General features: G+C 40.4%; 2 protein-coding genes across 5 annotated transcripts in view; one reads left to right on the top strand and one right to left on the bottom strand.

Annotated features, from left to right (window-relative positions):
• Positions 1-17,947, top strand: part of unc5cb (unc-5 netrin receptor Cb) — a 124,232-nt gene extending 106,285 nt beyond the window's left edge. The window contains 11 exon segments of the mRNA XM_022215238.2: positions 1,573-1,764; positions 4,282-4,644; positions 7,423-7,510; positions 7,641-7,654; positions 7,657-7,698; positions 7,701-7,810; positions 12,171-12,404; positions 13,089-13,238; positions 13,326-13,490; positions 14,265-14,443; positions 16,113-17,947. Of these exon segments, the coding sequence (XP_022070930.2) occupies positions 1,573-1,764; positions 4,282-4,644; positions 7,423-7,510; positions 7,641-7,654; positions 7,657-7,698; positions 7,701-7,810; positions 12,171-12,404; positions 13,089-13,238; positions 13,326-13,490; positions 14,265-14,443; positions 16,113-16,272 (1,697 nt within the window). The 3' untranslated portion in view covers positions 16,273-17,947.
• A 3,810-nt stretch (positions 17,948-21,757) lies between these two features.
• The window catches only part of bmpr1bb (bone morphogenetic protein receptor, type IBb), a 63,778-nt gene continuing 61,246 nt past the window's right edge, over positions 21,758-24,289 (bottom strand). For all 4 annotated transcript variants that reach the window (XM_051938221.1, XM_051938220.1, XM_022215219.2 and 1 more), the window contains one exon: positions 21,758-22,639. In XM_051938221.1, coding sequence (XP_051794181.1) covers positions 22,514-22,639 — 126 coding nt within the window. In that variant the 3' untranslated portion in view covers positions 21,758-22,513. The remainder of the gene's footprint in view (positions 22,640-24,289) is intronic.

The following is a 24,289-nucleotide window of genomic DNA, read 5'->3' on the forward strand; positions in this document are numbered from 1 at the left end:
ATAGAAATAAACATCAAGTTATAACTGGAGAAAAAGAGGCCTGGGGAGCAAGTACGTGATAAAATAAATAAATAAATAAATGCACAACTCATGACTTGTCGCTGAAGCGCTCTGGTCTTGCTTTTCCTTCTCCCTCTATTCCTTTATCCTCCTTTGGGCATCAGAACACAAGAGACGCAGACTGAGTGCCATCTGTATCCCTGAGACACACGAAGCTAATTTACACAAATGCATGGATTTATGGGTGATACTGCCATCTACTGGTGCAGATCCTGTGCATTTTACATATTATCTCACAAACTCTCTGATCAAAACACCGTTGTTCTCTCATTAATAACATGCTTTGGTGTGTGGCTTTTTGTCCAACCTCTTGACATGTACAGTGTTCACTCATATGTTGAACAATGCACACACACACACACACACACACACACACACACACACACACACACACACACACACACACACACACACACACACACACACACACACACAGGCTCCTGCATGCCTATGTGGCATTTCATTACCTCTAAAGAAGAGTTTCTCCTCATTTGTCAGCTCGATGACAGTGAAGGACATTCTTTATCAAACACCACAGAGAGTTCAGACTGTCAGTAGGCATCCATTAGAAAAGGTCTGATCTCTAATGAGTGCCTGTCTGTGTCTGTATTTCTAACGGCTACATATATCCATGCCAGGCCTACTAATCACAGAGGTTTCTCCAGCTGGAAACTGGACAAAAAGACTTTGGGAGGGAGACAGGGATGAAAGACAGTTTGAGAAATGCAAGCTATGCCTAGATGATATCTGCAGTGTGTAAGAACAAAGACAGAGACAGACTCTGAACTCCAACACACGGCACGGTAATTTGAAGATGAAAACATCTATATCTCCATTTTCAGGACTTTTGATCTTTCTTTTAAGCAGAGATCAGTGTGGCATTGGGTTGCTCTGGAGCAGCCTTCAGTGGTAATTGTTCTATTGGACACAGTGTTTACCATTAATAACTTTGTTTCCATTTCTCTATACTGTTTAAGATATCTTGTGTATAACTCCCTCAATATGTGGCTTTTTTTTTTTTCAAGAACTACTAATTTGTGACTTTGTATATCCACCAATCAGTATTAACATTCACATTAAAGTCTTGATGCTTTAACATTTTTTGCATATTTCTTCGTGACTAAGAGATATTCATCGCACAGTAAAGGTGAAAAATGACCCGGTGTTGTGTGCCAAACTAAATTTGCTGCATCACTGGATGCATCATTATACGCATTTACTTTTGCCAATTAAGAGTGTCCCGTGTTATTTCATAAGCTGTTTCCCACAGCAGGTCAGCATTAACTACAGTGAAAAAAAAAGAGCGGCAGGAGATCTACTGTGTGCGTTGATTTCCCAGGAGATGGTTATTAATATCCGGCTCAATCGTAAACCAGGATATTAGACTGCTGATAATGGCTTCATCACAGCTCTGCCACGTTGACAGAGAAAGCTTAATGCTATTGATGTAAACTTATGAGATCTTAAATAACAATTTTTCTATCTGTGTTTTGTGTCTCCCTTCCCCCCCAGTGGCCCCCAGTACAGATGATGTAGCTCTCTATGTGGGTATTGTCATAGCGGTGATCATGTGCCTGGTTATCTCCGTGGTTGTGGCGCTCTTCATCTACAGGAAAAACCACCGGGACTTTAGCTCTGACATCATCGACTCCTCCGCCCTCAACGGAGGCTTCCAGCCTGTCAGCATCAAGACAGCGCGCAAAGGTGGGTCACATATTTTTCAGCTGTTTTTCAATACTTGTAAGGTTGCAATACTTGAATTTCATTACAGAAAGTGCATCACTTCTTATCAAAAATGATAGCGTACTTTAAAAATCTTGAACATCTGTTTCTACAAAGCCCTTTTGTTGTCTCAGCAAAAGAGCTAACAGCAAAGTTTTAGAATGAAAAATGTATACACTGCTAGCTTTTGGCACTTGCCAGTTGTCAATGCTTATTGGTACAGACACATTTTCGGTAGATAAAAAGTACTGAGGTTAAACTCGCAGCCCAAGATACATGTGTTTGTCAGGCACTGGCAAGCACTACAACGTGGCTTTCAGGGGAACATGCTTTTTTTCACTTTTTCCTAGTCAGGAATGACAGAGCTAACATTTATTAAGTGCTTGACTTAGCTTTTTTGTTCATATTAATAAGAATATGAGTAATGGCACTAAGGTAGCAGACGAAAAGTAGCTTCCTCTGCTTACTTTCAGTACCACAAGGGGTTAAGTTAGTTCTTCTCATTAGTTTTACAGCTGTTGGGATCAAAAAAGTTTTTTCCCTTAATCTTTGAGTTAAAGTTTCTATGGTAATGATAAGAATAGCATGCATGCTGGTATTTTAGAGTGAATTAGTGATGAATCGCCCTCATGCATGAATCATACATCAATAATAGCCTAATTTTAGGCATGAGCCATGATGATGAGGATAAAGTAAAATTGGAAATGCAAAAAATAGCATATTGTCAATGTTTCAGCGACCCTCCCACTCATGATAAAAGTCACGTTTTCGGTAAAGTGAATGTCTAATTAAGAGGAGCCAAGCTCCCTCTGGCTCCCCTGTAGTTCACACACTAACTTTCATTAGCAGCCCATAATATTAACCTATTGAGATGTTTGACTCCGTTGCTCTGGCAGCGCGTGTGTTTTGTGACGGCATGAATGTAAATGTGCTCTTTTGACTGCAGATGAGCTCGTAGGAGACACTCACACAGCGTGTTTATTGGGCGAGGTGGTGAAACTATTAAAATGTTTGTCGTCGTGATGGGAGGCCAAAGTATGCCCCATCATTAAGGCATAATAAGGCCAGCCTCTGTGCCGCATATTAAACTGTAATTAGATTCGAGCCGATGACGCAGGACTTAAAGGTAGGACAGCAGGGATGAGGACAGGTGGCAGCGAGGAGGGCAAAAAGACGACAAAGAAACGGCCGGATCAGAGTGACTGTGTTGGAAATAGTTTGTCTGATGTTCTGGAAAGAAGCAGGAAGTGGAAATAACAGAGAGAGGCAATAGAGAAAGAAAATGTCTTAAATTCTGTACCGTTCAGATGCTGATTCTGATGGATGCTGCAAATAATTGCTTTGGTAGAAAATGTTTAGTTGGCTTTTGGACTGCCATCTTTGCTAAAGGTGCTGCTGATGTTGATTTGTTCACATCAAAGAATGAAGAACTATCCACAAGCTAAAAGCCTTTTGGTTGCAGAATTCAATAAAGTTAGGAAACTTCATTGTTTCTTTGCAAATTTATACCCTCGCCTAAAATAATCTATTGAAGCCAGTTCAGCTGCAGCATAACGGTTATTAATTATTATGTGATTTATCTAAGATTGATATTTCCCATTGTGTTATTACATAAAGTTTAATTGCTTTCATGTTTCCATTATAAATCTTCTTTACAAAGACTTTTCAGATTATAAGATGTCTGCACCAGATGAATAAACACAGAATCTGATGATGGTAGATAAACGGGTCAAAGCCAGTCTGCATGGAACTGATGGTATCTGCTGAATTATATTACTTTACCTCTTCTGAACCTCTGCCATCTAAACATATATGTGCACAGACTGGATTACTTAAAAGCCTAAGGAACTTTAACTTTTTCTGAACTGTGCTTGCTCAGGCTTGTGAGACCGAGATAGAACACATTAAACACCATTAGTCATAGATGGAAAAAGTACATCCTCTCACTGCCCTTAATGCATAACAGTGAAGTAAATTATAACCATGCCTGCAGTACTTTACCTATACAGTTATTATAGTTTTAAAAACCTTTATTTTCCTGATATGATACAACGATTCCTGCACTTTTACAAGCTTATTACTTGAACAACTTTTCTGACTTTCAGTACCATCCATATTATGTAGAACCTTGTGTTGTTGGAAAACAGAGAGGGGGTGGAGGCTGTGGAGAAGCCAAAGGACAGAGCGCTCCCGCTGCCCTCGCTCCACCCACTCAGCCCAGCTATTGAACATTCATCCTCGTACCTACTGGGTAAACCGAGCGTTAGTGATGCCATCTGTTACTCATGAATCACAGCTGCGCCCATAACTTCTCTGACTGAGTAATGTTTCTTGGTGTTGAAGTGGACTTCCCCTAATGAGTGAAAAACAAATGAGTAAAGCCAAGCAGCAGTCTTGCTGATTGGTGCCAATACTTCATTTCCTCGTGGTTATTTTCGTTTCCAGTCCCAGCTACTTCTCCTCTTACAACATTCCCGCATTCTTTCTTTTCTTTTTCAGCTGATCTCCTCACGGCGCCCCCTGATCTGACCTCAGCGGCCGCCATGTACCGCGGCCCGGTTTACGCCCTCCATGATGTGGCCGACAAAATCCCCATGACTAATTCCCCTCTGCTGGACCCTCTGCCGAACCTGAAGATTAAGGTGTACAACTCCTCAGGCTTAGTGACTCCACAGGATGACCTGGGAGGCGAATTTTCCTCTAAACTGTCACCTAAGCTGCCGCACTGCCTGCTGGACAACAATGACAGCACGATGGGCCGTCGCACACAGACCCAAACGTTGCTCCGAACCAGAGATCCATCCTGCACCGCTCTGGGCTCCTTCAGCTCCCAGGGGGGACACCTCATTGTGCCCAACTCAGGTACCGTAGCTGGAAATGAGAGCTTCTTTTACACATTTGTGTGTTTTGGTACTTAATCCAGTGCAGATTCATCTTACTAATCATGCAAAACTGTTGCATATTTCAAAATATGCAGAGATATGAATCATGTAACAAAGGAATAAATTAGCTCATATTCATGTGAAGCAGCGTCTACTAGTTTCAGCAAATTCTATCCATGTTCATCTTAAAACTCATTAGCTGTCTTTTATGTGTGTTTTGATTGGAGCTGCGTGTTTTTATCCACTCAGTGACACATTAGCATTTAGCATTAGTATTTTCAGTCGAGTGCATAAAAGGATATCTGTGTTTGCATATATATATAAAGGAACAACCACTTTACAGCCTGATAGGAGATGAGGTGTCTCCGCTTTTCTTTCTTTGCACATAAAGGGCCGCTCTTGTTTCACTCATAATGTCCTGGTGGCGGTGAGCTCAGCCTAAAATGTTTCCCTTAAAGATCCGATGAAAGGAGGACTTCAAACACGCATACTTCCTTGCGTCTCCGCTGGTAGCCTGGCAACCTCGCAGTGATGACAAGACTCTGTGAAGTCACAGAGTCTGGCCAGGAAATCATCTGTCTCGTAACCCTCCCTGACATAAAACCACAACTTGTCATTTTTACACAATGTTTTTTTTTTTTTCAGACAGATTGAATGATTCTAACATGTTGATAAGTGAACATTAGAAGTTCAAGCAGGCAGATTTAGTTCCCTTCAGACAAACTGGCTGCCTCCCCCTGTTTTGTGCTTAAGCTAAACTCGCTGTCTCCTGGCTGTAGATTCATATTTAGCGTTTAGATACGAGAACAATGTCATAAACGCTCTGTAAGAATGCAAATAATTGTATTGCTTTAAGATTGATCCCCTCGCTCCTCTGTTTCAATAAGAAATGCATTTCTCTTGGGAAGTAATCACAATGAAGATCCGCTTGCGTGAAGTGATTTGTGCGACATTAGATGTTTGGAGAACAAAGCATCGCACTTTTGAGATCAAGATCTGTTGTGAAGAGCTTTAACATTAAGGGAAATCAGCATTTTAGGTATCAGATCTTACACATGTGCAATAACAGCTTCAAATACTAACAATATCACAGTTATCAATGGTAAAATATGCCAAAAGTAGTCATAGTGAGCCACCAAACTATTCAGTATACATGAAAAAACTGCAAAGCATACATTATAAATTGTGCTTTACATGCAGACCGTAGTTAGCTCTGGTATAGCTTACCATCTCTACCAGGAAAACCCTTCCATACACAGATGTGCCTTTGAAATAATATGCTAAGCCACATGCAACCTATCAGCATATCGACTGCGCACAGTGTGACAAGAGTTGATGGATACCTGAGGTGTGTGCACTGGAGGTACTGAAGTGGAGGTGTACTGTTTCAGGCAGCTTACATTAGCCATGCTGTCCTCACTTCAAACACATGCGGGCTGTCTGCAACATGCCACAGATGCATTCTGACAAGCACCGACAAACTAGCAATGACATTAAAGGATACACAGACTTCTCACATTTCTTAAGTTTTGCCTTTTTCATTTTGATACCTGTAAAATGTTCTCAGCTGCCAGTTGGGCCCAGCCACCTCATCATATTACATAGGCTGAGGGAGAGGTGGGGGTGGGGCACATTTGATATGTGTGTCTGGGTAATGAAATATTTTGTGGCACTGTCAGTGTGGCTGTTTGGTATTTTGCATCTTAAAATGCATTTCCCATCTCTTTGAAGCTTTGCTGGGAGGCAGAGCAGCGCTGCGCGAGACGTCCCCGTGGCAGAGTTGTGATTGCCTTGCTAGCTAGCTAGAGAAGCTGTCTGTCACCTTTTGAAAAGTTCAGTACAAGGACATGGGAAATCAATGAGCTATCTGAGAAACCCCCTCCAGAGAGAGACAGTCTGTGTGTGTTTGTGTGTGTGTGTGTGTTTGTGTGTGTATGCATGAGGGAATTTGGGGATAGGTTTCTAAAAAACACATCGGACAGGACATCATATCAAATCAATCTGAGATGGAAAAATGTAAATCATGCTGGGTGCAGCAATATGGGAATGCTATGAAGAGTAGAGAGATCATTGATTTTAGAAATGAAATGCCACATCATTTCCTGATGCCATAGGAGAAGGCAGTAAAGTGCCATAGTTTTTATATGTGGGACTGAAGGGCACTGCTATTATTACTGTATTTCTCTGAGAAAAATAACCTTTCCACCGAGGCTTTAGCTGCTCTTCAGTTGTTCAGTGCTGCATTAAGATCCACTGGTTATATGTAAAATGCTGTAATATTTTACTTTTATATCTAAAAGTGAGATCCATCTCCATTAATAACCATGTATGCAGTGGGTTTGTGGCAGATATTCCTTCTCTATATTGCTTTGATGTCACTGTCTGTACTCTCATCTCAAATCTATTAGCGCAATCACAGCCGGCATTGATAGCAGAAATAGCTGTAAAGACTTCTCTGGTCTACGTGACTGAATTTATTTGTATGAATGCACTACCAGTCAAAAGTTTGGACACACCTTCTCTTAAAATGGTTTTTATTTAATTAGTTTCTACATTGTAGGTTAATACTGAAGACATCAAAACTATAAAAGAATACATATGGAATTATGTTGTCAACAAAAAAGTGTTACTCATCAGTATTAATCTACAATTTAGAAAATAATACAAATAAATAAAAAGCATTGAATGAGTACGAGTGTCTAAACTTTTGACTGGTAATGTGTGTATATATTTATTTGTGTCTCTTTCTGCTCCCCAGGGGTGAGTCTGCTAATTCCAGCTGGGGCCATTCCTCAGGGCAGAGTGTATGAAATGTATGTGACCGTTCAGAGGAAGGACAACATGAGGTACGCAGCGCCTCCTGCCACACCAACGCCCCACAGCTATGTTTACCCCCGTCAGCTCCACCATGTCTCACATACATTGCTGTCACATTGTCACTAAGCAGCATGTGTCCTATTCCCTGTGCACCTCCAGGCCCTCGGTGGATGATGGCAAACAGTGCTGAGCCCTGTGGTGAGTTGCGGGCCCCCGGGGCCCTGTTGACTCGGCCCGTCATCATCACCATGCACCACTGTGCCGTGTGCGACGGCCAACAGGACTGGCTGATCCAGCTCAAGAGCCAGTCGCAGCAGAACCAGTGGGAGGTGAGATGTAGAATTCACGGTGAAAACTGTGCTACAGTCGATCGTAACACGTCCAAGTTGGAAAACGGTGCCTTTGACAGTCACATGAAACATTAAAAAGTGTTTGCAGCCTAAAATAACATTCACAGATGGAATTTATCCGTCAGCTGATCCATAATGCATTTGGTTGGTTGAAAATTCTGCTCAGCATTGTTCAAAGACCAGAGGGGAAAGCTTTTGTGAAAAACAAAATGATGATATGGCTTGGGACAATAGATAGCACGGAAGAGGTGAAAGGGATCAACTTTCCCTGCTTTGTTTGTGCAGCTCGGCACTCAGAGGAAACCCCTGTTGCAACCAGGTGCTGAAATAGTAAACCTCTGATAGCAGGAAGCGGGCTGGGACTGTTTTTTCACCCTGATTGTTTATTGCACCATAATAAGGGCACATTTTTATTTGTGTGCGTGTGAATGTGCATGGAAGCGGTGTTTTTGGAAGCCCCGTGTGTGCAAGCTCCATGATTACCAGTGCTGGTGATAAGCTGGGTTGCTGAAGGCGACGGTGTGAAAGTTTTATCCTCTCTCCCTGTCTCTTCCTCTCTCTCACTCTCTTTGTCTCTCTCTCTCACACACACACACACACAGAGAGAAACTCACGCACACAGACACAGAAACTGTCCAATTACCAAGAGATCATTTGAAGAGAGGCAATGCTTCCACCCACATCACAAAAGCTGCTTGTTAGAGGTAAACTTGTTAGGAAATGCTCCAGTGGTCATCTTTACTCCCCAAAATATCTACCTATCAGCCTCGGATGATAAACCTCTTTTTTCCTCACCTGTCAAGAGAAAAATTTCAGGCTAAGTGTGCTTCCGTGTGGTTTTTAATGAACTCTCACAAGCAGCGCGCTCAGATCTTTTAAAGGGGAAGGTGCCCAGCAGAATGAAAAGCACCGAACAGGACTTTACCCTATACCGGCGTATTGCCTAAATTGATAAGATAGGAATAGAGAAAAGGGGGCGAAACTCTCAGTAAGGGTAAATCTAACTGCCTAGCACCAGTCTGTATCCAATACATGGCCCTCTGTCAGGTCTTCATTAAATATTGGCCGAATAACATAATTTTCATCTTCCATCTTTGCACAGTCTCCCCTGCTGATGTGATGACATGACTTATGAAGCACAGAGAACTGCCCAACTGGCCTCACATGCCTTTGTGACATTGATGAATTACTTGGGGCATCCAATAAAGCTCAGCGTAAACTGAGTATTTTTAAGGAAGAAATAACTATTGATTACATCTCTGACCCGTCAGAAGTGGAGATGGTAATATGCAAGGTGACGGCAGCTTCCTTTATATGAGTTTCCTTTCCCCGCTGAGGCCAGCCTCCATGGTGCAGGAGTGAAATATTGCTTTATATGACATGCTCTGTCAAAGCGTGTGTTCGTCTCCGCGGTGCAGACGGCAGCGATGAGCCCCTGTAAAGAAGTAATTCACGGATATTTATATTGAGAATAATCAGTTCTGTTGGCTTCCGGGATGCTGCACCCCTCCCCCGTCGGGACCCGCACACACTCGTTCACATGGTGTCATTGAGGAAGCATGGTGCTGTGATGATGATGAAGACAGCGGGTCATATAATGAGGAAACATGTGGGGCTTTCTGCTTCAGTAACTCTGCGACAAAAATCCTCCCACGCTCCCAAAAAAAAAAAAAAAAAAAAAAAAGAAAAACTCTGATGAATGCAGCTTGTGAATAAATTATATCCTCTGTGTTTGCATGTTTGATTGTTTTTGCTTGCACACATATGTATGAAGCAGAAGCCTACTTTTCCACTGTGTGCTCCAATTATCCCCCAATAAGGAGCCCCAGTGCCATCCCAGAGGAGCAGTTAAAGAGTCTAATGATCAGCCATAATACTGCTGTTAAACGGCCTAGCTCACAATAAAATGCTGTAATTCCTCTTCTGTCTCTCATAATAGGCTGAATTAATACCAGTGTGCTGCTCACAGGAGTGTTTGGATTAGAGAGGGAACGACAGAGGGACAGAGGGGAAGAGCGAGTGAGATCAAGCGAGATGAAGAGAGGCTAAAAGATAGGAGAGAGAGAAAGGGTCGCATAAGCCTCCTCAGATCAGACAGCCTTAATGAAGGAGAAATATGTTCCCGCATTAGTGCTATTACTGGGGTCAACCGCAAATGGTTTGGATACTCACTCTTTCATTATCCTGCATGCACAATGGCAGTGTCAGACGGTGCCGCACATTAGTAGTACACACATACCAAGTGTAATTTTTAGAGGACGCAGCTTTTGCGCAAGACCATGACCCCAATTGTACTTCTCCCATTAAGATGAAATTTAGCTGAATTTAGTGTCGCCTGGATCGGAAGGACATCAACAAAATTAGACGTTAATTTCCTGTTCACCGGTAGAATTTAGAATATGTGACTAAAGATTCTGTCTGATGTCACGATTTCAAATGCGACAATTTAATGTGTTTTTCAGGGTTAAAGTAATAGCATTTTTAGCATACTGTTTTTTTCATAAATAATCACGCTGTCATTGAAGCAAACAAGCAAAAAAAACTTCTGCTCAGATTCATGCAAATTAGGAAGCTGTTCAGGATTTCTTTTGTGTGTTTTGATAAAATGGCTTTACGTTTCGTAACACTTGGCATTATGGATGTAAATTATTCATTTTTAGCTGAATGATTTCCATTTATTAATTGATCAATTAAAATTCTATTAACTGATAAGATCACAAAGGATGATGAAAGGTATATGTGCAATTTCCCGCATCCCATTCATTGTCTATGTGAAACGCACTGCGCTGCATGCTGGTCTGGTTGCGGTGCATTTTGAGCTGCGATCTTATGTGTCTCCCCGGAATGGCCAGCAGCTCATTTGCATAAAGTCAACGACACTTTTACTTTTTGCAAATTCGATGCGGCGTGCAGAGGTCCAACGCATCTTGAAACTTTCGTCAAACATCAAAACCAGCTCAGCTACTGCACAGGTTATGTCTCGCCTCAAATGCTTTCAGAAATGCTTTTCGCTGAACTGTTTCGTAATAAAAGAGAAAGTTGCGACCGAACCGCCATGTTGGTCCGGCTTGAAATCCAGGAGCAGACAGCTCCCGAATCAATGCGTTTGTCCAATCAGGGCAGGCAGCATAGTTTGAGAAGAAGGTTGGCAGGAGTTCAACACTGGCTATTGGCCCCAAGTACACGCCAAGAAAGCAGACAATTTTCAAATGCGGTACGTTTACATGCAGGAAAAACGCATCTAGTGGATACGTAGCATAAGGATGTTCATGTCAGAAATTGTACATTAGCTGCAGTATCTGCTTGTGCCACCAGGTGGAGCATCCTGTGGTTAATTAGATGGAAAACAGCAGCTTGTTTGCTGTGTTTAATACTGTTATCCGCGCAAGAACATTGTTGAAACAAGCATTCTTTTTTGGCAAACATACAGCGTTGTCAGAGTTTAGCTAGCAAAGGGCCACCATGACAAAGACTCCTGCAGTGGTAAATGTACTCATGCCAGAACCTGGATGATGAGCTTGTCCAGCTTAGTTTGGGAGTAATACAGCAGCCAGGAATGGGAAATGTCAAAACAGGATACTTATTCAATTGGTTATTGGATTCGTAACTTACAAGTTCTTCTGCTAAATAAATGCTATTTATTATGGAAAAAGTAGTTTTAAACTACCCAGTTTTCACATCTGCTCTCTTGAAATTCCAAGCTTAGCCAAGCGAATCTTGTAGCAAACAGTAATTGTTGTTAAAAATGGCTACATCAGCATATGGAAAAACACTGTATTTCATTCATTAAGCAAATTCATGAATTATTGATTGTTAATGTGGCCACCTATTGGTTTAACAGTTGTTTATAATAGCTTCCCTATTTGATTTTACTGACAAAAAGGGCTGCATATTGTTCAAAAGACTGATAAAGTGAAATAACATCAATGAACTGAACTTGTTCTGTCTGATGTTTAATACAAAGAATAATGTTTTTGTTCTTTATATTAAATACTCCCATTTCTAGGAATAGCGAAGCATAAAAGCAGAACTTAAAAGAAAGAACATGAGTTTGATAATGGGCCTTAGAGAGAAGACAGTAGTGAACTCAGATTTTTTTCCCTTCAGTATTAGTATACTTTGGTTTCATTTGCCAGGAATGAAAAGATATCGAGAAACTTAGAATTTTTGTGTAATTTGAAGTGCTTTTAATCATGCCTGCTTTAGATTTTTTTTCTCCTCTTTTTAACTGCAAATACTGCCATAAGATGTAACAAAGCTGTGACAAATCCCTTGGTTATTTCTGGCTTTTTAGCTAATTATATCTCACACTTTTTCTCTCTTCTTGACCACTCTCTAGGATGTGGTGGTGGTGGGAGAAGAAAACTTCACCACACCGTGCTATATCCAAATGGATGACGAGGCCTGCCACATCCTGACAGAAACGCTGGGCACTTACTGCCTTGTGGGTCAATCTCTCAGTGCTTCCACCATCAAGCGCCTCAAACTCGCCATCTTTGGCCCCGTCACCTGCCCCGGCATGGAGTATCACATCAGAGTGTACTGCCTGGACGACACACAGGATGCACTCAAGGTAAACGTGCAGCAAGTTGCCGTCTCCTTTATATTTGCGAAAAAGGGTTACATAGCTGAAATTAGATGTGTTTGCAAGCATTCAAGATAGTTTTCATTTTAACTGAGTTGTTTGTGCGTAGGCATAGCCGGCAGATGAGGTGTGGGAGGCAGAATGAGAAATCTTTGTGTTGTTGTGTCACAATAAGGGGAGACGAGCGCTCGCATCTGAATAGCGTCGCCGCTTCCTGGAAAGACGTAGCTGCTGCGCCAACATAAAATAAGCCACGTTCATCCCCCGACTCCACTGTTGTCTCATCACCTCAATTCTGTTTAATACCTGCACGCACCTACATAGAGGAAAGATAAGGGAGGATTATTGTACTGAGGGGGATATTGCACACGGTTATTAAGTTTGGGAATGGGTAATGAGAAGTGATAGCGATCCTGCTGCAAGGACATTGAAGTTGCTTCCAGATTGGCAGGTCTAGATTGAAGTTCATAAAGCCTCGAGGATGAATGCGATGAATATACTATAAAAAAAGATTTTTGAATTTCCATTGGAGCATTAACTGGAAACTGCAGCTGCAAAAGGGACATATCACAGTTTATACTGTAGCAACACAAAAGCAGTCAGTGGAGAGATTGTTTTGAGGTCAACGTCCATGGTGATTTTTACTAATTAAGCGCATCTTTATTTATTCAGGAGGTCTTACAAATGGAGAAGCAGATGGGTGGGAAATTGTTGGATGAACCAAAGACTCTCAGCTTTAAAGACAGCACCCACAACCTGAGACTTTCCATCCATGATGTCCCCCACACATTGTGGAAGAGCAAACTACTAGCCAAGTACCAGGTAAACCGCTCAAGCACTCTTTTCACTCTGTAAACAGTGACACACGGTTTCTGACATCTGACTCTAACCCTCTTCACCTCTCTGCAGGAGCTTTCCTTTCAACAAGTATGGAACGGTTCGCAGAGGAACCTCCACTGTTGCTTTACTCTGGAGCGTTTCTCTGCCAGCACCGTGGACCTGGCCTGTAAGATATGTGTGCGCCAAGTGGAGGGAGAAGGTCAGATTTTTCAGCTGGACACTACACTGTCAGAGGTAGGGGATGGTTTCTGGTTCAATATAGCCTTGTAAAATGCCTTGTCTGGAGTTCATATGCGTTAAAGTTGTAGTGGAATCTTTAAAGATATCTTTAAAGCGCTCTTTCCTAATGAATTTTGCATTCAGAACAGTGTTGATTTTCATCTTCCACCTTGTTCATGAGATGCTTCAATGAATCAAATCTCTCATCCATTTCCTCGTGCCCACTTTTTGCAGTGTTCACAAAAAGCCACCAGGGTGGAAGACAGGGGAGTCTCAACCCTGCTGCCTTTATATAGTCTTGCCTATGACAGGCCAATGCAGACAAGAGAAGAGCAGAGGGGGCATAATCACCCTCCAGTCATGCTGTACTTGCTTTACAAAGGCCATCTGGCCAGGAGAATAGAGCTTGAGGGATGGAGGAGCACTGGGCTTTGTGCTCAGTAATGAGATGAATTACGGTACATGCAGTGCTGAGCCGTGTCCCTGCCTGGCCTTGGTTCATTTGTCTCTGGGTCTTGATCTTGTTTCTGTAGCCAGACCTGCAGCACTTCATTCTGTAGATGCGATACAATTGAAAATCACTCAGCTTGCATCCGTAAATGGATGGCAATGAAATTAATGATTTTTTTGTGGGACCTAGAAAAAAGAAAATTTCTGTGCTACAAATCCGGTTGAACCATATTATGTCTGCAAGATGTTAAATTGTCCGTTTGGCCTCTAGCCTGTTATCAAAAATGCCACAGCTGTAGTGTCTTCATCAATCCCCCTTTTCGTTGTCTGTTTTTGGAGGATTCCCAGAGTATCGACACGTCTCTGCTGGACCCTGCCAGCAACATCACCACACTGGTGGGGCCAAATGCCTTTCGTATCCCCGTCTCTATCCGCCAGAAGCTGTGCGGCAGCCTGGATGCACCACAGACCAGAGGAAACGACTGGAGGATGTTGGCCCACAAACTCAACCTCGACAGGTGGGTAGACGAACAGGGCAGTCCGAGAGAGGAAAGCGGCGAGACGGTGACTCACGTTTAGGTCCTCAGTGATAACAGTCTGGCCACAGGAACAGGCTGCTGTCTCCAGGCTTTTCTCTTTGTCGTTTTTTCTTTCTTTCTTTTTAACTGGTTAAATCAAGTCAATAAAAATGCACAAAAAAAGCCTCTGATGTGCAATTTAAAATGCCAAATATGTTTTTTTCATTAGACGAGCACATCAAGTTTGGAATAAAATTGCAGATAACTAATCTATTTTTAATTTGATTGCGATTGTTCTCTGGGAATCTGACTCAGTTTGATAAGCATCAGCTGAATTGAGATTAATTGAGCTGGAGAGAAGTGAGACAGACATAGAGAGAGAGAGAGAGAGAGAGAGAGAGAGAGAGAGAGAGAGAGAGAGAGAGAGAAAGACGAAGATAGAACGGCACTCCTCTTTTCAAAATGGCACCCATGTGTCTTTGATAGTGTTGTGTGTGTGATGGAGGTACAGTGTGCGTCCATTTTTAAGGTCCCAGCTCAGCGGGGCAGCCTTATCACAGGCAGCAGCTGCAGATTGATGAGACCACTGACAGAGTGTAGCGGGAAGGAAGGCGTGACCTCTCACTCACAGCTTCTCTGATGATACACACAGCACAGTAGTGTGTGCAGAGCTCATTGGTGTGTTTTTGAATAAAAAAAAATCTGGAAATTTATGGAGGTTTATTTTGAGGATCCAAAACTGGGTGACAAGAGGATTTTTAAAAAAGAATTTGTGTCAAGACAAGAGTTTTAGAATGTGACTTGTTGCATAGATGCATGGATTTTTATTTTTGACTTTTTTTTTTTTTTTTTTACAAACGACAAGACTCGTATAAGATCAGCTCATTTAGATTTTCTCCCAAGGTTTTACTACATTAAATTCAAATTGTTCAGAGTTTTTTCTTTCTTTTTTGAGGAACTCTATTTAAGTAATTATTATTTATTTAGTCATTTTTATTTCATTATTGTATTTTTATGATTTTATTATTTTTTTCAAATGTTATTTTTGTAATTTTATTATTGTTCCTAATTTTTAAATTTTTTTTTAATTTTTTTGGAATTTTATTTTAAATCATTTTTTTTACTTTTATTTTTAAAACAATAAATTATTGTTGATTCTCACATTTCACACACACAGTATTTCACTTTCCTGAGAAGATTATCATCTATAGTGTAAAAATAAATCTATCTCACACATGCACTTTATTCGTTAATTGATGAATGGGTCGGCTGCATGTGGGAATCTGCAACCTATATTTGAATATTTTGATCAGCTGCTATCAGATTAGCCTGTTATTGCATCATTATGTGTTATACATCACTTGGTGTATTGTCTCGTCTAGCATGAATGACATGCGCGAATTCCACAATGCTCTCTGGCACTGTGGGTGGTCTGTGTGGGTGCAGCTCTGAGGAACATTAGCGGGCAATTGACCTATGTATGAAAGTAGCTGAATGACAGAATGGCATCCCTTAAGTGGATTGAATAACTGCACTATGGGGCTAAACAGATGGAAAACTTTGAAGACACCTGTGCACATGGTGGAGTTGAAAAGACCATTGTAGCACACACATATTTAAGTATAAACTCATTTCAATCCATTGAAATTCCCCCACTTTTTCCCTTTAGGTATCTTAACTACTTTGCCACCAAATCCAGCCCGACAGGAGTGATCCTGGACTTGTGGGAGGCCCAGCATTTCCCCGATGGCAACCTGAGTCGCCTCGCCCAGGTGCTGGAGGAGATGGGACGCCATGACAGCCTTGTTCCCGCTGTGACTGAGCACTGACATCTGCCCAGCAGGGAGTGTGACATTCCAGACACGAAAAATAAAAAATAAAGGGATGGGGACCCCCCGAAAGCAGGAGTCAGTCAATCTCAATGACAAACATGCGTACACAAACGCTGCCTGAGTGTACATTCAAAAGAAGTAAGAAGATAGAAAATGGCGAGGTCTGCTCTGCCATGACCCAGTTAAACATTGGCAACAAAGGGTGTAAAAAACTTGGAGAGTAAACAGGAATCTCTGCCAGTCATTTCTCTGGCTGTTCCTCTTTCTCTCTCTCTGGTACGACGACTTGATATTTTTGGCTCTCGTTTCCGTGGAAACAGCTTTCCGATTATTTGTATGGACTGAGCGGATGTGAGATGATGCCCTCGTAATATACAAGAGTTAGCAACACACTATCAGAGGTCAAAGGATCAAAGGAGGAAGACTTAGATCAGAGGAAGCGCTTCTCCCTTTCCGTCTCCATAGCAACTCCATGGACAAGTGTGTGTTCTGTGATAACATAGTATTTAATAATATGCTTATTTATACATATCTCTCTTTTTTTGTATTTTTTGCTGCCTGTTATTGAGTACTTTGCAGTGTCTTCTCATTTTCTTTTTGATTGTTTGACTGTATCATAGCACCACCTGGTGGACACCTGGTGCTCTCACCCTGTCAGCCACATGTACAAGTACAGAAGGAAATCAATGATGTAATCATTTTTGCAGCTTTAGTGTCGCTGTTGTAACTACTATTAATACGTTTTAGTCATGCTATGTATAATTATTGATTTTTGCGATTATGTGCGCTTCTTTTACACGATTTTTTCAGTCTTTAAAATATTTTTTATGAGTCGAATTGGTGATTTTCCTTTATTTTCTTGGGGGTTTTTTGCATGTTTTTTTTCCTCTTTTTTTACCAGATCATTTGGCTAATTACACCAGTCTATCCCCACGAAACAGAGAGCGATCAAGATGCTGAGTGAATATCATGGCTGATGAGTTGTGTGTTGTTCAAGATGTCATTTACGCTAAAGGCACCCGGCAGAGTGGAGAGGACGAAGGGGAATCGAACAAGTATATTTTTGTAGGACCAATGCAAGTGAAAACGACTGCTTTTTACCAAATAATTGACATATGATGTTTGAGGTTCAATTTATTACAGAAAGTGATCATCTAAATATTGTGTCATTTCACATGTTCACAACTAACATTCATCTGTGCTTTTGGAGGATAGTGGAGACTTTAACTCAGACTTTGATGTTTGTACATTAATGACAGAAGCCATTGATATTATGATGACACTGACTCTGTGCATAAAAATTTGTGATAGCTGTAAATGCAACATTCCTTTGATGCAGCAGCACTTGCGACTGTTTAAGTGTTCTTGTTTTTTTTTTTCAAGTCTTTCTTTTTAATGGCAGTTGTTCCAGTTTTCGTAAAGCCGTCTATGCAAACTCTGCATCCTTTTTGAAACAATCTTTACATTCTCAGTGGGCTAGCCTTCGCATTCCCTAGTTGTTCTTCAGCTTCATGATTATTATTGTGTATAGTGAGAATGTAGCCTGTCTGTTTTCTGGCACTCATGGTGTTCCTCGCAACCGCTTGCATTTCATCTGTCAAGTTACTGTACAAAGTGTAAGAAAGAATTTTTAAGACTAATAATAAATTATATTTATATGCAACATTGAAAACTGTTTGAACTGTGAGATTGTATGCATCCCCAGTCAAGACGTATTTGTTTTTATTGGGGGAATGTTATCCAGATCCACTCATACACTCATTAATCCAGGGTTCCCATGCGTCCGGGAAAACATGGAAAATGATTGACCAATTTTCCAGTCATGGAAAATATGGAAAATGAGAAAAAAGGTCATATGTCCGGGAAACAGTTAACTTATCCTAGAAAAATAATTTTCCTCCCCCTGTCAAAGCAAACGTGTTAAAAGTTAAGCGCATGCATGTCTCTTGTCACCTTATGGTCTGGGAAACATTAAAGCATGTAATTTTTAATTTTTACACACACACACACACACACACACACACACACACACACACATATATATATATATATATATATATATAGGGACGGCTGGTATAAATGGGCTAACAGGGCTAAGCCCTCCCAAGCAAACACAAAAAAGATGAGAAAATTATTTTTTAAATAACTTACAACAGATTAGATGAAAAAAAGGTAGCAACAGCACCAATCAGTCAAAAGAAAAACAGAGAATATCTCTAAATGGGCTTATTTTTTACAGCCCCAGCAGATACAGTCCGCTTTCATTCATTTCATTCTTGTAAGTGATTGACAGGTGTTATGTCGCGCCTCCGTGATTTACTGATCATTTGGGCTAACTTCAGGCAGCCCACAGGCCAACTTCGTTTTTTTTCAACCTGTGGTCTGTTTTCATATGTCATTTCATACATGTGAGTTATGGAGAAATGAGTTTTTGACATAGCTCCAGTATTTAGCCAGGCAGGCAGCTTAGCAGCTCAGCTAGCGAAAAGTATGGGGCAACTTACCCCCCCCCCCCCCCCCCCCCGCGTCAAAGTCCGCCCTAACGTGCTTTTTTCCCCACACTGTAATTGTAATAGTATTATAAGTTGTAGTAGCAGTGCCAGTATCAACTGCAGTAGTTAGTGTAGTAACACTACTACTATTAGTAGTCACATTACTATTAATACCACCAAGAGTAGTTATAAAGCCTAACTCATATAAACCAGATTACCACCTATGTTCTTCCTCCAAACCCATTTTACGATTGGGATTACAGGCAGTTCTTTAGGACTGCTCTCAAATAATTGAAATGTTACTAAACAAGGTTATACTTATCAAATTAAATAACTTTGGTCTCCAGTATATTGGCTAATTTTGTTCTTTGTACTTAATTTATTAGTATGATTTATTTTTAAATATGTTGTGGACAGACTTATTTACTTCTCTGTCTAGTTTTATTACTCCATGTAGGTTTCCCAGAGACTATGGGTTGAGGAGGAACTGGAAGTAGCTCTGAGGAGAGAGGAATTTGCAGCAAATGATGATTGGGTGCTCTGCAGTCATCATTTTAAACCTGATGAGTTTGACAGGGCTGGGCAGGTTTGTCAGCTTACACCTGGTGTTATTCCATCAGTGTTTAACTTCCTAGCTCATCTTGGAAGATTACGTGCCAGAAGGATCATGACCAATCATCAATATGAAAAAACTCTTCCTGTTCACCTCTTAAAGCCCAAAAACACACCACAGTAGCACCCTAAACTAAAACTACCAATGGGTTCCCTGTTTTCCTTTCTGAACAATTCAAAGGTCCCCCTCTATCTCCCCACACATCCACCAACCACTGGAACACATCTCCAAAGTTCTGCTGAAGCTCAGCTTCCCCTCAGAAGAAGTGCTGCCAGATGAAGGAGACTTTTGAGAGGCAGCTGGCATCGTGATTGGACGGTACTTTGGTCTGTTCCAATCCAGCTTCAGCTCCAGAGACAGGGACGAGTCAACGGAGGCCAGGTGGATGAAGGCATGCAGCTGAGTACAATCCAGAAAACAACAGAGGAGGAGTGCAGCAGCCCAGGGCCAGAATAGAGTAGCATAGTATGTCTCTGAGAAAACATCATAGTATAGCCTTTGGGATGAAAAAATGCTATCATATACATTGGATATTGTACAAATCATAAGTCAAAGGAAAGATACACCAATTGTAGTAATTGTGGAGTGACTGATTTACTGATTATCAGTATTTTATTCTTTACTGATGTGGGCGGTTATATAAATAACAGCAGCATCAATCTCAAACGTCATTATGAGGAGTCTGGATTGAGGTTTCTCACTTGATAATGATCAAAACATGAAATTTAGGTTGGTTTAAAGGAATATTCCACCTTAAATCTTTGAATGTTGAGCTAAAAGGTTGGTTTTAGGAAGTATTCCACCTACAAGGTCCTCACACATCCACCTAAAGGAACATTCCACCAAAAATCCCTGGACATGCACCTAAAATGTTGGTTTAACCGAGTATTCCATCCAAACTCCTTAAAGACACCTGAGGGGCTGGTTAAAAGGAATATTCCACCTAAAACCTCAAATATAGACCCGAAAGAGAGTTTAGAAAAAATCCTTCAATGTAGACCAAAAAAGTTAGTGTGGAGGAAGCGTCCTCAGACCCTCGAGTCGGGGAGTCGGTGAACTTGTTGGTTCGGTTTGTAGGCCTCTGTGTGGTCCAGTAGGAGCGCACGACTCAAACTCAAACTTCCCAGCTCATCTTGGAAGAGGACGTGTATCATTGACAAGGATGCAGCAACTCAGTTTTATTGAGTTTCATTATTTTCATGAAAATTTACACTTTTACTGTTTCTTTATAGAGGACCCACTGTGACCTAATGCACACTTATTATTCACCCTACTTGTGTTTGTAAACAAATAATAAATATCTGCTTGTATCCCTGCTTTCATGCTTTCAGTTCAATGCACCTGTTTCTTGTAAATGGTAATAAACTATTCTGTTCTATTATAATAGATGGAGAGAAGAAATTAAGAGAGATTATCGACATTTCATGTTGGCTTAATCTTGTTAATTTATAATTAAAAGTAGCTGTCAACAGAGTGAGACACGCAGACCACAGGGAAGAGAGGAACCCTTACAATGAGAAGACTAACTATGACATGTTCATTTGAACCACTAACATGGGTCAAGAAGCGAACAGCAACTTTTTTGAGGAGCATTTTTATGAGAATGACATTGCGTTGTTTTAAACTGACCTTATTGCACCTGCAGGATAAAGCTTTATTTTGATATTTTAGTTATATTTATGACAATTTATGATTTGCTTGGGTATTTTGGCAGTGATTTTAATTATGTTTGAGAAATGCAGGTGTCAGATGCGTAGAAAATCTGAGTTGTGCAGTAAACTGACATGAAACAAAATAAATCGTTTTTCAGTGATTTATTGAAAATATACAAATATTTTTAAATGAATTGCGCTGGAGAAAGTAAGAGAGAAGAGAAAGTTCAGTTGGGGATTACCCAGTTGAACACTGTAACTCCAGTTTGTCATGCTAGTGAAGTGCTACGCTGTAATCTGTGGGTGTGTTTGCATTATTCTATGATTCACAGTCAGAATTATTTTTCATAGATAAATTATAGCCATAGACTGCACATCAAATGTCTGAGTTATAAATATAGAAACAATCAGGGTAAATGCAAGTTACAACTGTACTAAAGAACACTTCCAAAGAATGAGGGGGGCGGGAATGTATTAAGGTATGACGTGATAGCGTGTGTCTGTACCGGCTGAAAATGTCCTGGAAAATAATTTCAGGGAAAGAGTGGGAACCCTGTAATCACATATGTACAGATTAAATAAGGCACGTGCCATAGTGATAGAGTAGGCAGGACATATACTGTACACGGATCAAAAACATTTCAACATCCAGCAAGGCAACACTGAATAGATTTCAGATCAACTTTGTACAAATGAATGAATGAGGGAGAAGAAGACTGCTAATCTGAGGCTCAAATAGTAGTTTAATATTGAAACAAAACATACAGAGAAATACTATGAAGAAAACTCAATAAAAAAAAACAATATATCCTGCCTGTTTTTGCAGGAGCTGTTTTTAATATAGTCTGCTGTGCTCTGTAATAATAATATTAAAATAATAACATTAATATGTCCTTGATAATGAGGTCACTGAACTTGAATTAGACATTTCTTTGGATGGATGACAATCACCGTTCGTCACGGAACTGACAGTGAACTCTTGATGCTCTGCTGTGATGCCACAGCATGCAGCGACTGATTCACAAATTAAAAAACAAACACACACAAAGGCAGCTGTGACAGTACAAAAGACTGCCCACACACTACTGCTATATGGCTTCAGAAGAGCAAAGCAGGAGCTTCCTCTGTTTCAAACTGATGAGAGGGGTTTTAGTCCTCTCCTGCGAGGGTTCTTCACCTGGACAGTCTGGACCCAACGGACTCTCAGCTTTCACAGAAAGCACAACCTGAACACTAAGTCAGAGGTGGCTCAGACAAAGGAAGTTGGCAGATCTCCTCTGACAAAATAATAAATCTTTTGCTGCTCATTTTTCTGGCTCTGCGGTGACCATTATCTCTGTCACTCATCCTCCTTGTCAGTTTCCTTTGTTCTATCATTCACAGCCTCTTTTTTCCCTTTCTTCTGTTGGCCAGTGTGAGTGGCCTGTGCCAGTGGCGATGACAAGTCTGTGGGTGATGAGAGCATCTCTCTCGACTCTCTGTCACAGTTTGATATCTTGAGACTCTAACATCTTTGCCAGGGTCTTCTTCACCCTCAGGGCTGTGAGGCGACATGCCGGGTTATGAGCCCAGCACTCCGACATCAATTTCCCCATCTGTCGTAGACACTGAAGACACACACGTCCACAATACATGAGAATACGACAACATTTTAAATTTGTGACAAATGGATTTATAAATGAAACATATCCAATCATACACGATTTAAAATGGGGTTGCGATTATAAAGATATATATATATAGAAATAGCAGATCAAAAAGTAAGATTCAAAAATGGAGACCTGAGGGCTTTTAATTATGTGAGAAAGCCATGATTCATGTCTCAATCACTTTGTAAGAAGTCAGTTGTTCTGAAGAAAAATGGAAACACTATTCTTAAACACTTACACACTTTGAAACTTTTAAGAACTTTTCCACATTTTGGACGACATAGTAAACTATGACGTTTTTGTCAGATTTTGGAAGACATACTAAACTATGACATTTTTGTGATATTTTGGACGACGTACCAAACTATGACATTTTTTGCACATTTTGGGCGACATACTAAACTATGACATTTTTTGATATTTTGGATGACATACTAAACTATGACATTTTTGTAACATTTCAGATGACATACTCAACTATGACTTTTTTGTGATATTTAGGACGACATACTAAACTATGACGTTTTTGTATTATTTTAGACGACATATTAAACTATGACATTTTTGCACATTTTGGGCCACATACTAAACTATGACATTTTTGTGATATTTTGGACGACATACTAAACTATGACGTTTTTGCACATTTTTGACGACATACTAAACTGTGACATTTTTTTGCACATTTTGGACGACATACTAAACTATGACTTTTTTGTGATATTTTGGACGATATACTCAACTAAGACATTTATGTGATATTTGGATGACATACTAAACTATGACATTTTTTGCACATTTTGGATGACATATTAAACTTTGACATTTTTGTGATATTTTGGACGACATACTAAACTATGGCTTTTTTGCGATATTTTGGACGACACACTAAACTATGACGGTTTTGTGATATTTTGGACGATATACTCAACTATGACATTTTTGTGATATTTTGGATGACATACTAAACTATGACATTTTTTGCACATTTTGGATGACATATTAAACTTTGACATTTTTGTGATATTTTGGACGACATACTAAACTATGGCTTTTTTGCGATATTTTGGACGACACACTAAACTATGACGGTTTTGTGATATTTTGGACGACATACTAAACTATAACATTTTTGTGACATTTTGGATGACATACTAAACTACGACATTTTTGTGATATTTTGGACGACATACTAAACTATGACATTTTTTGCACATTTTGGATGACATTAAACTTTGACATTTTTGTGATATTTTGGACGACATACTAAACTATGGCTTTTTTGCGATATTTTGGACGACACACTAAACTATGACGGTTTTGTGATATTTTGGACGACATACTAAACTATGACTTTTTTGCACATTTTGGACGACATACTCAACTATGACGTTTTTGTGATATTTTGGATGACATATTAAACTTTGACATTTTTGTGATATTTTGGACGACATACTAAACTATGGCTTTTTTTGCGATATTTTGGACGACACACTAAACTATGACGGTTTTGTGATATTTTGGACGACATACTAAACTGTGACATTTTGGACGACACACTAAACTATGACATTTTTGTGACATTTTGGACGACATACTAAACTATGA

Source organism: Acanthochromis polyacanthus, chromosome 18 (genome assembly GCF_021347895.1).
Source record: "Acanthochromis polyacanthus isolate Apoly-LR-REF ecotype Palm Island chromosome 18, KAUST_Apoly_ChrSc, whole genome shotgun sequence".
NCBI lineage: Eukaryota > Metazoa > Chordata > Actinopteri > Pomacentridae > Acanthochromis > Acanthochromis polyacanthus.